The sequence below is a fragment of the Strongylocentrotus purpuratus genome, unplaced genomic scaffold (assembly GCF_000002235.5).
Source record: "Strongylocentrotus purpuratus isolate Spur 01 unplaced genomic scaffold, Spur_5.0 spur5_contig_838, whole genome shotgun sequence".
In the NCBI taxonomy this organism is placed as follows: Eukaryota; Metazoa; Echinodermata; class Echinoidea; order Camarodonta; family Strongylocentrotidae; genus Strongylocentrotus; species Strongylocentrotus purpuratus.
The window spans coordinates 514,825-527,529 of NW_022145544.1; the positions used below are offsets into that span (position 1 = coordinate 514,825).

The 12,705-nt window shown below is 35.7% G+C and overlaps 1 protein-coding gene across 1 annotated transcript in view; it reads right to left on the reverse strand.

Moving 5' to 3' along the window:
• Positions 1 to 747: 747 nt before the first annotated feature.
• The window catches only part of LOC100889507, a 45,154-nt gene continuing 33,196 nt past the window's right edge, over positions 748 to 12,705 (reverse strand). The window contains exons 5-6 of the mRNA XM_011662651.2: positions 6,189 to 6,409; positions 748 to 3,267 (exon numbers count right to left, since the gene is read on the reverse strand). Coding sequence (XP_011660953.2) covers positions 2,569 to 3,267; positions 6,189 to 6,409 — 920 coding nt within the window. The 3' untranslated portion in view covers positions 748 to 2,568. The remainder of the gene's footprint in view (positions 3,268 to 6,188; positions 6,410 to 12,705) is intronic.

Below are 12,705 nucleotides of genomic sequence, written 5' to 3' on the forward strand. Positions count from 1 at the left end.
CAAGACCTGCAAAAAATAATAGAAATTACCACTTTTTGCTTAATGGCAAGGGGCGGTAAACTGTTCTTCTTTTAAACAGTCACACTTTTAAGTTCCTAAAATGGTTGTTTAGTAATTAAAAGGAGACAAAAGATTTACTCAACATTAAAAAAGGGTCATGGATAGAGCTAGTTTTAAAAAAATGAAATAGTAATGGCAAAAATTATCAAATGTCTTGTACATCTGTTTAGGCAGAATCTCTTACTTTCGTTTTAACTTGTTAAAACGTTTTTTTGTTTATGAGTTGAATAGAAGCTAAAATGTAGTAGTTTAAATTTGTAACTGCAATCAAATAAATAACAAACAAGTAACATTACTCATTATGGTTTTTGATATGCAACAGCTTATATATCAATTAGAAGAAATTAAATAATATCAGTTATAGTCATATGTGAGGTAGAAGAATCCATTTGATGTGAACGGTAACAGACATTAGAGATGAAGTTGGGTTCTGGTCATGCGATTGCATTGTGAAAGAAAAGGTTGATCATCTAGCATATAAGAATTTGTGTGTATTGCAAGGTTCTGGAATCATCAAAATGATAAGAAATTTGGCCAAGTCTTGGTAAAGTTACAATCACTGTACACAGAAAGATGTATATGGGACTACAAGAACACGTGGCGTAAAAATCCTACCCTGGATTTTTACGATGTTACATGACATATTTAGAATATGAAGGCATTTGAAGAGCCATGCTTTTCAGGGAACATGTCTTATCTGATGTTCTTCCACACTTGCATAATAAGAATGATAACGCTCACAAATTATTTTTCACCTCTTCCCAGAACTCAACCTTCTCTTTAAATGGGTAAGTAGGAAGTAAAAGGCATTGAGTGACAAATTTGTAGGCCAAAAGGCACATCATACCTAGATATATACCGGTAGATTTTTATACTTTTAACTGTATATCACATGAAAGATGAAAAGTCAATAAAAACAAAACGGGAACAAAAGAATAGTTCCGAGTTTCAAAACAACAACAACAACAAGAAAATACCAACAAAAAATATCAATTTTTACTTTTGTGAACCATGCAACCTGCAACCTTATGATTAGGCTGATTAGTAAAGCAAACAGAACATCAAAATGATGTTTACGTCCAATATAAAGTAAACCTCATCATTACACAATTTGCATTAAAGTGCCCTTCTTGAAGTTTGTAATAGATAATGATGAAAGTGCAACATAAAGACCTGACCAATATCTGAATCCCTGCAATATTTTGATAATGCTATCTACTTTAACTCATGTTGTCATAACAAGAATAACATGTCCAATATCATCTGCTGATAGACAGAAGTTCCCCCAAACCAAGAAAAACCACCTTCAACTTGTTTCTCAACCCTTATCAAGGAAAGACACTTTTTCCTGTTACTGGAATGTACAATAAATATCAGCTGAGAAATAAGTTCAATTTCAGTACAAATAATTTGTATAGAAATTCCTACAAATATACAATATTACAAAGTCTTTGATAACATGTAGAATTTTACATAAATATACATTATAAATACTCTTTGAAACAGAGTTCTCTCGATTTGACACAAATTGTATATATTTTTATCAATTTATTCAACTAAATGAAAGTTTCTCTGACAGTAAAATGCATTGAAAGAAAGAAAAAATGTCAGTACATCATGTTTCATCAGCTTATATGTCTCAAATAGGTTCATTTATATATAATATATGCCCAAAGGCAATAAAATCTTTATCCTGCATTCAAAGTGTATGAAAGACATTTCAATGCTATTTTACAGCTGCATCAGTAGAGTAAGGGATATCTAAAACTTAGGGAATAAGTATCAGCTACTTAATCAAGATTTGTAGAGTTTAAGGGAGTATGTGTCAGTTGCAGTGGGTAGTATTAAATTCAATCATCGATCTTTCTTAACGTTTTTAAGAGGAAAACAAGAAACATACAAGGACAACAAAACAACATAGGTTGCAACAACAGTTACAAGGTAATGAATCTGGAATATAAACTAATTCAAAAATTCAATCATCAAACTAATTAACAAACCTCATAAACAGTTTCCTGGCTAATTTGGCAAAATCTACACAACACTGTTTATGAGTGACAGATCTTTCTATTTCACAAGAACAGGCAAGGTAAGATCAAATTACCTTTGATATAGCACCAGAAATGAGATGTCACAATTTTGGCCAAATAATCACAAAGAGTTTACAAAATTAATCTGCTTTACATAAAGCAATGAACGAAGGAAATGTTTTGCCATTCTGCAAATCTATGACTTAGAAGGGATATTTGTTCCTGTATAACTAATGATTTTAGTCTTTCTTTATTTTGCAGAAATGACTATTGTATTCCCTTTTGCAAATCCATGTCATAAAATGCAAGTAACAAGTAGGTCATCTTGCGTAGTCCAATATGATTCAGCTGATCTATCACACTTATCTATCACACAGAAATAGAAAAAACCCTGAAAACTTTAGATTCAAAGAACAAAATATGTCTATTCTTAGTAACTTGACCTGTAGGGAAAAGGCATTTCTATCATTCATATTCCCTAGATGAATTGTAATTCTGCTATAACCATGAGGTGATCAGATGGATTGAACTCTTCCGGAAGCGAGCTTTCCAGAAGTCGCAACGGTTCCTCAAACCAGGACTGCGACAACACCACCAGAGAAAACATCCCCAGAAGGCTGATGGAGAGATTGACCAGAGCCAGGTTACGACACGAACTCAGGACGGTGCGTACCCACGACGCAAGATGGAGGTGACGTACGTGTCTCCACGACGGTGGGGTAACGGAGAGGGGTAGCTGGCAGAAGCGTGCCAGGGATTTGTGTCTGTGAACGGAACCACCTTGGGTGACGGCGAGTACAGTCTGGATCAAACCAACAAAGAGTTGCAAGGTGAAAGCTCCAAAAACGATTCTGACGATGCAGTAGAGTCTGTACAGGTCCGCGCTGCACGCTTCACAGTCTGGTACCGAACAGGAGTGTCCGTCTCCACCCCTGACGCACACACCACATTGGCACGATCCACTTGGACCACAGTCGTGCAAGCAATCCCCTCCCGATTCTCTATAATACGTCCTTCTGCCTGCCTCTATTATGGCTTTCCTTCTTGCAGAGGTGATATATCTTTGATACTTTTTAGCATAGATGTTGCCGTAGCCGTCGAGCTCTGCAGAGCTGACCTTAAAGTACCGATTGCTGGCAAGGATTCTGTCCGGCCTGCTCACAAAACCTGGTGATGGCTGTCAAAGGAATAAAGATGGGAAAGTATGGTGTTAAAAAATGTGTACCACAATGTCAATGAAGAAATCATTTGAAACAGTCCAATCTGAAGACCATAGTTTTGATTAGTTATTTATTCAAAAATTATTTATCATATATTAAAGATAATTTTTTTTCAGTATACAAAAAAAAAATATATACATTTAAATGCAAACATTGCTCAGAAAATAAGGTAATTTTAATTAAAATCATAGTCAAGTGAAATGTAAATATCATAGTCATTAAACAAACAAAAAAGATATTTCACAAATTGAATACCATGATTCTCAATAACATAATCGTCCCATTACATTACCAATTGCCATCAGACTTGGATGAGAAACAGGAAAATCAAAAAGAGACATAATTGAAGAACATTGCAGAATATGGAAAACATGGTTGGTCTACGATGGTAGCATGAGATATACTGCCCCCAGACAAGATATTGATTGTGAAGACTGTCCCACTAGGGAGATTAAAAAATGGCATTACACATGCCCCCCTCTAAATCACAATCAACAAACATGCCATTCTTCATAAGAGCAGAGTATATGATTCTTGTCACATCCAATATTGAAATACATACTAAATATTTTCTCTAAAAAGAAAGACAGAGAGCCTAATAATTTTCAGCTTGGATTAATGGCAATAAATAAAGTGATTTGCAGTAGCACCTTAAAAGGTTAATTTAGTAGAAATTTAGTTGAACCTGAATGCTACTTTTATGTACCAGTACTTATAGTGATTGGAGTTATCTGAGAGTAAATGCCCATTTACACAGCGCAACCACCATTTTGAAAAATGGTTGATTTTGGGGGACTAGCTGCCATTTACACTACGGAGAAAAACCATACAAAACTATCAGTGTTTGCTCTTTCTGACTTTTCGGTGAGTAGTGCACATGCGCAACATGTCCCTATACTCTGCATGCCATCGCACAGATCTCGAGTCGCGTGACTAAAACCCGGAATCGTACCAAAGTTACGAGAGCGTGCATTTACACTGCAAAAGTTTGTTAAAATTTCTGCCCGTGTTTACAAAAAAAATCACCCAAAAGGTGGATTTTCCAATTTAGTTTTTTATTGTGTTTGCTAGTATTTGCTTGGCAATTTCTAACAAAACCCTGGAATGTGAACAAATCTGAGATTTTAGCTTGCACTTGTAAATGCAACTTACAACATCTCAATATTGACATTTGATGAATTTTGCATCATTTACTTTTTTTCATTGGTAATAATGCTGTAACCCTCTCATTCAATCAAAATATTTTATTCTGACAAATCTATCATTATAATTTATTTCCTTAATAATCTTTATAAGAAAAAGAATAATGAGATGATATCAAAAACTGAAAGGACAGATGCATCTTATTCTTTTTACATATTTTTATGTATAAAACATTGCGAGTGTATGTAGCTTCCGTACTATTGCTGAAAAGGACATATTTCAATGAAAAAGCCATTGACCTCAAAGTTCTATATATATTTTTAGGACACCAGTTCATAATTCCTCTTAAAATAGACAAATAACTAATCCCCATCCATTTGAAATATTTTAAACTACCATCTTTCCTTTACAAAATAAATCTTACTTCAGGAAAAAAAAGTTAAGAAACAGAGACAAATGGATAACGAGCAGAAAAGTTTTACGAATGGGTGTAATCAAAATTCTAGACAACAGAATTTGGGGCATCTATGCAATGATTCACCGAGGGGGTTCAGAGAGCAGCAGGGAGACATGGCTAAAGTTAGAATACCGCTAATCTGCCAAAATGGATTTTAAATACCAGACAATGCTGGGATTGACTCGGAAGGGATGACCAGCAAGGAAATCTTGGTCTTTTCTAGCGTGAATAATGACCAGATCCTGCTCTCCGAGGATGATCGAATTTAGAGCCAGACTAATTGGCTAGGGGTTTATTCCTCTTTTTGGAGTGTGGGTAAAATGAGAAAGGTTAAGAGGAAAGAGATACATTGAAAAAAACAGAATAGAATGGAGAGAGATTAAGGGAGAGATAGAAACAGAGAGTAAAAGAGAGAGAGAGAGAGAGATAGAGAGAGGCAGAGAGAGAATACAGTGAGTGATGGCAAGAAAGCGTGAGAGAGAGAGAGAGAGAGAGAGAGAGAGAGAGGGGGGGGGGAGGGGGAGGGGGGAGAGGGAGGGGGGGGGGGGGTTAAAAGAAGATCAGAGAGATACTTTAAATATTGGAGACACAGGAAATTTTGCTTGAACCGGACCTGGAAACCTTTTTGTCTCTCATTTCTATGCAATTCCTTTCTAGATGGGTGAACCCGTAACACTTAACACTACATCTATAAGAAAAATATATAATCATGTTCCTTTTTTACAATCACTGCAATCATTGTTTTACATAAATTTGTTAATCAGTGATCTACAGTGATTTATTTGATTCATCTGATTCAAATCATTGATTTAATCAACAGAATCTTCCTATTCAGGCAATTTCAATAATCTAACACTTTTGTACCACCACCGTTATTAAATTGGAATAGCTGTTAAAAAAATATATATAAGGTTTCTACTGGAATATTTTTAAATCAGTGATCTGAGTTTAAATCAGTGATCTGAGTAGATTTATTCAATGATTTGAGTTTAAATCAGTGATCTGAGTAGATTTATTCAATGATCTGAGTTTAAATCAGTGATCTGAGTAGATTTATTCAATGATCTGAGTATAAATCAGTGATCTGAGTAGATTTATTCAATGATCTGAGTTTAAATGAGTGATCTGAGTTTAAATGAGTGATCTGAGTAGATTTATTCAATGGATTTCATTCAATTTACTCGGTCAAATAACTATTGATCCTTTTTATAATGAAGGTAACCCTAAAACATGTAAATGCAGTGGATTTCTTTTCAAAGTAACATCACTATCCCTCACCATGTTACTGAAAGTGAAACCATTTTCTCCGTAGTGCATGACCTTCCAAGCATCGTCGTAGGCTGTGAGTTCCGACTCGACGGTCGGGTTCTTGGATTTGGCATACTTGGGGCACTTATTCTGTGAGGAGAAGTAGCCCAGATGTAGCCCCTCCAGGGGACCCTCGTAATCATTGTAGGTGTTAAAGTCGCCGAGGAGGATGGAGTAGTTGGGCTTCGCATCTGTGAGGGGTGATGAATAAAAAAAGAATAGTTGAACAGAAGTTCAAGGTAGAGGCCTCATTTCCTACGAATGCACATGGGGAATATATTGAAGTTGTGGATTGAACTGTCAAATGTAACAATACGTTGAGCTGTAGTACTACTTCTCATTATATTATCCCTGTTTTTATCATTACTGTTCTAAATTTACCACAACCTTATGTGTGATTTGTAAATAAGTCAGAAACTGGACTTCATCAAAACAAAATCTAAGGTCACCTAATATTGATTTCATCAAATATTCTGCTAGTTTGCTGTGTTTTTTGTTTATCAATCTCATAATTATTATATTACCATCATCATCATCCTTGATTCATCATCACCTACATCATCATCATTATCATCATGATCATCACCATTACAATAGCTATAATAAATAATCATCAATATTATTATTATTATTTATAATATCAACATGAGTGACATTGCATATATACAGAGCATAAAAGAAAAAGTTCAAACTTTGAAAATATCCCCAAAATTATTTTTTTTCACGATATCTGCATTATTATTTGATCAGCATGCAGAAAGAATCAATCTTGTATACAACGGCATTAAGAGATTCTTGATTTCTTGATTTCTTATATTCTTGTATGTATTTATAATTTGTAAACTGAATTGTATGAGTCTCCGGACTTTTTATTCAGCATGTTTTTAGTTTTCAATAAACCAGAATTGAATTATTGTTTTCATTGGATTGACAATATTTATGCTCAATTGAGCACTGGCTGATTTTGGAAAATTCGCAGTGTATACATTTTTGATCAATTCTAACAAAAATTTCTCAGAACAATAAATGAAATAAACCCGCAGGGGTGCAGTGTGCATTTTTTATCAAGACTAACAACAATTTCTTAGAACAATAAATGAAATAAACCCCCAGGGCTTTTGATCGCAAAGAAGTATTCCTCTGTCTGGTAGATCCATTAAAAAGCACATCAGATATGGATAGACAATTTACACTGGTAAATTGTGTGAGAAGGAAAAATTTGATAAAGGTATCAAGCTATTTGATGTCCACAAATGGGGTGGATTCACACTGCCCATTAAACTACTCAACAGTGCTTCTTTTTTCAACCCTTAGAACGCTATGCCCAAGATATCTAGGGCTAGAGGCAATGGAAGATGGTGTTATATTCTCCTAAAAGACGAGAAGTGTTCACACTCTCAAATTTACGGCACGTTCTGCATCTCATGATTTGAAAGCAGGCAAGGAGGAGAGGCATCACGCCTGATTAACCGTACACGTGACTTATCTTTAGAGCGGTGCGAACTCACCGTCTTGAATCTTGATTTCCCAGTGCCATTTCCAGCGAGATTTGGCAGATGTAACCTTGAACCAAAGCTTGCTTTTACTTCATTGATACCAATGAAGCGTAAAAGCCAGCTGCTCTTTGGATTGACATTAATGTTCAAGCATAAGTCGTCAGCCGAGAGCCATAAGGGCGTTAGCTTCCTCTCAAAGGATGATAGCCAACGCCCTTCTGGCTTTCAGCGCACAGAGCATCCTTTTATATCCCGTTTTTTATTTGTTCGCCTTCTCACCATTTGTCATCAATAAAATGTGGATACCACTTTTGGGGAAAAGGTGATGAACTCCTCGTGACCTTAATGACAAATGGATTCCCTGCCTCATCCCCTGCGTACTTATCTAATACGCATCTGGCTATTACCCCGCGTCCTTCAAAATGCTATTCACCTGGAGCAAGGGTCATATTCAGGGTTTCTGGCGTCAGTCAGTCTGCAAGGTACCCTGGGAAGGAAGTCTTCCCTTCTTGTTCATACCTGCTTTCATATCTTCTATCTGATTTTTCTTTTCTTTATCTTGTGTCTTTCAAGTCAGCCTGATTTTGCAAGTTTGGTGGTTAGTATTAAATTGATAGGAATTATATTACACACTCTTTTACCACAAAATGCTGGGTTTCTCAAGAGGTGTTGAAAAACAATTTGTTAGATTCGGTTTCAATGACAAGTTGTCTATGACAATTACAAAAATGATTTGTTGACCACTTGACAAAATAACATTTAAAATGATAGAAACACCTTATACAGCTCCCTGACAATATAAGCCCATTGCTATCAAATATCAGTTTTCACTAATAAAAGCACTTAAGGCTACTTCAGCAATGGTAGATATGGGAAAGGTCAATGGTGCCACACCCATCTGCTTTACCCTTATGAAAAGAAAAGAAAAGGCTTCCTACAGGGAAATTCCCTTTCCTAGATTATCCATTGCTATCAATATCCCCTCCCTCTTCCTTCTTTCTTTCTTTCTTTCTTTCTTTCTTTCTTTCTTTCTTTCTTTCTTTCTTTCTTTCTTTCTTTCCTTCCTTCCTTCTTTCTTCTCTCTCTCTCTCTCTCTCTCTCTCTCTCTCTCTCTCTCTCTCTCTCTCTCTGATTTGATTTAAATTCATCCCAAATATCAATCATTGTCAGCTTTTACAAAGCAAATAGACCATTAAGAAACCATAATCTAGTGCAGGACAGACAGCACGATTTATATCACTGCTATGTTGATTTAGAGGGCAGCATTTTCTAGGGCATGATTTTAATGATTATGCATTATAGAGTGTAGTTTATTTCAAAAGATGCTGATTCATCATTCAATGTATAATAATAATAATTGAGAGAAGTTCTAATGATATGAGAATATATGCAATACAGAAAGGAAGAAAGTTGGAAACAAGTAATGACCAAAATCCATTGATGATACTCTGAATTTGTATCTTAGCTTCATGCTTTTCTCTCCATTTGTTTCCCACTAATACCTTTTTTATTCTCTCTCTCTCTCTCTCTCTCTCATTTGATTTAAATTCATCCTAAATATCAATCATTGTCAGCTTTTACAAAGCAAATAGACCATTAAGAAACCATAATCTAGTGCAGGACAGACATCATGATTTATCACACTGCTATCTTCATTCAGAGGGCAGCAATTTTCTAGGGCATGGTTTTAATGATAAAAGCCACATTTGAAAATGTTTTGCATATTCTTTTACCCTACATCTTACCTTATAGAGTATAGTTTACCTTTAAAAATTGCTGACTCATTATTCAATGTATAGTAAAATTTGAGAGAAGGAACTAACATTCTAATGATATGAGAATATATGAGAATATATGAAGTGCAGAAAGGAAGAAAGTCAGAAACAAGTTATAAATAAAATTCATTAATGAAACACTGTATTTGTATCTTAGCTTCATGCTTTTCTCTCCATTTTCTCCCTCTTATCCATGTTTCCTTCTTACTTTCTCTCTCTCTCTCTCTCTCTCTCTCTCCCTCTCTCTCAGTTCCTCTTTCTCTCTCTCTCCCTCTCTCAATTCCTCTTTTTCTCTATGTTTAACCCTCTCCTTTTTTCCCCCTCTCTACGCTTCTCTGACACACTCGTTGACTTACGAGTGGTACATCGTGGAATCCGTATTACTAATGGTTACTTCACATCTCATGAAGATCATGTATTGAACTTCATATCAAACAGATGATGAGCTACATGTATCTCATCATTTATCTTGAAACACTCCTTGGGACAAGTCAAACAATCAAATGCCCTTTTCCTCTAAGCAATATTTTAATTGTGTTAAGAACTATTTCTACTTAAAGAGAAGGTTGAGTTCTGGGAAGAGGTGACAAATCATTTGTGAAAGTTATCATTGTATTAGACAAGTGTGGAAGTACATCAGATAAGAAATGTTCCCTGAAAACCATGACTCTTCAATTGCCTTAATATTCTAAATATGGCATGTAACATCATAAACATCAGGAAAGATTTTTATGCCACATTTTGGTGTGGTCCTGTATACATCTTTATGTGTACAGTGCTGCTAACTTTACCAAGACTGGGCCAAATTTCTTATCATTTTGATGATTCCAGAACCTTGCAGTACACACCAATACTTATATGCTAGATTCTGATCAATTCCACACCGTTTCTTTCACAATGCAATCGCATGGCCAGAACTCAACTTCAACTTTACCACAACTCTCCTTTCATTAAAAGGGTACGTTTCTGGTGATAGAGAGTCTACCATTCAATGGGATTGGAATCTAGATCACCATACATTTAGTCTCATGCTGCTTTTAATAATGACAACTCAATTAAAAGAGCAACAAGTTCAGGTCAGATTTGCCATACTGATGCGCTCTGTCCTGGTGGTTTATACTGGGATATCGACTGCCCATCGACTCATTTAACCTCTTGCCACCCAGACGATGTACCGGTAGACCACCAAAAGATGGCCTCGGGTATCAAAATGGGTCAGATATCAATCGCGGGAGCAGCGAAGCTCTTAACTATCAAACATGGAAATGAAAGATCACCAAGACGTCGCCAGCCATAGCCCGTCTACACATGCTACACTTTCAACTCCGTGGCCAATCACGGCCCTGATTGGTTGTGAAGGCTTGTCACAATATAGGTCTAGAGGAGGTGAAAAAGAAATTCCAGTGTTGCGTCTTGGATTACTGCCCCTTTCCCAGTGGGTTTCCCGGCGGGAGTGCTGATTGCGCTGTGAGAGAACACATGCAATTGGATGCTCCCTAAAGGTGATGGTCAATTAGGCTAGATTGAAAGTGAGCACAAGTATCTTGTTCTTATTGTTGGAGCTTGGATTTGTCCTTATTTTGTATGCGGATGACTTTGGTAAATTTGCATAGAGGTGCCACTGACAAGAATGCGAACAAAAAAGTTATTTCCTCGATTTGACTTTTTTGCCGTATAAAATGTATATCAATGAGTAGACACGTTTTTTAAATAGATGTTAAATTCATTTTTGGTTTAATTCTGAGGGTTTTTGTTATCAAACCAGGAGTGGAGGGATAGTTCAATTAGAGTAGTCCTGATAGGTACAGTTGTAAACGCACATGGGTATATGCCTGACCTAGCAGTGTATGTAGCATGCACACAGTGCATTGCGTCACGGCTTGGTGATGTTATACGTGTAGGGCCGTGTTCTGAGCCTTGCTGTAGTATTGTGAGTCACCTGAGTTTCCCTGGGGAAACGTAAGTTGTTTTTCTTGATTTTAGAAATTAGAGAAAACATTGATATGTCAGCTTTAAGCTAAAATTTAAGGTTTTGAATACATTTCTATAATATATTTAAATGTCATTGAGGAAAAAGAAAGATAAGGATGATGCTAGACAAGAAGTATGAGATTTTAAATTTGGCTAGTGATGTTAAAAGTTGTGTTTTTGTATTGGAAATACTACTAATTAGACAAAGTGTGATAAACTTATATGTTAACAGTTGAAAAATAGTAGTACATTTCATATTTGGTCATTTATAGGAATATTACACTAGACAAAATGTTTGTTTAAGGATAAAATCGGGTGAAGGTAAAGATTGTTTTGATTTTGTATGGCTGAATGATGTATATTTTTTTTTAAGGGTGTAAAATTTGGCACCGCTCCTGTGATGATTTTGCCTGATGTAAACATTAATTGGATTAAAGATGGCGGCACCCATGAAACTTTATAGTTTGTAGAACTTTGACGGGTAAACGCTAATTACATATTGTACAAATGTTTTTATGATTTATTATGATTTATTATAGGTATTGATAGTGAGGTGCACTGTCGGAGACTTCTGGTCAGTCAAACGGTTGGTCAGTGTGAGGTCAGTCAGTAGACTATTCGCGTCGGGTCAAGTTTTGTGAAATGGGAAACTAGAGGGTGTGTTTCTAGCTGCACAGTTGCTGTAGCTGCAGAGTGATTAGCTGAGACACTGGGCAGGGATTACAGTACAATTTAACCCAGTGACCTCTGGAACTGAGTGGTTCCTGTATTAAACCTATGAAGAATGTGAGAATTCAGTACTCAACAGGTTAATTACATCAACATTTTAATTGATGGAGTGTTATCTAAAGTAATCTTCATTTATATACTTTACAGATGCTTACATGATATAATATGTGGTATGAGAGGCCCCAAAACCTTCTGCTATTATTATATAGATGTACATTGAAGATATTAATGTCAGAGCTAATATCATCCCACCAGTATACCAAATGGTCATTGTGTTTATCTCTTATGGAAGGAAGGACCAAAAAGGCAATTCAGTAAAAGGGGGTTGGGAGACTTTTTTTTTGCAACCAATATATTGATAATTAACAATTTAAAAAGCAAATATTTTTTGTTTATGTTGAAATACAAAATAGAAGGAGAGGAAAACAAAACTAAGACAACGAATTTATCTGAATAAAGATTTATTTCAACAACAAAAAAAACAAAAAAAAACAATTTAATGTCTGGTTACCTCAT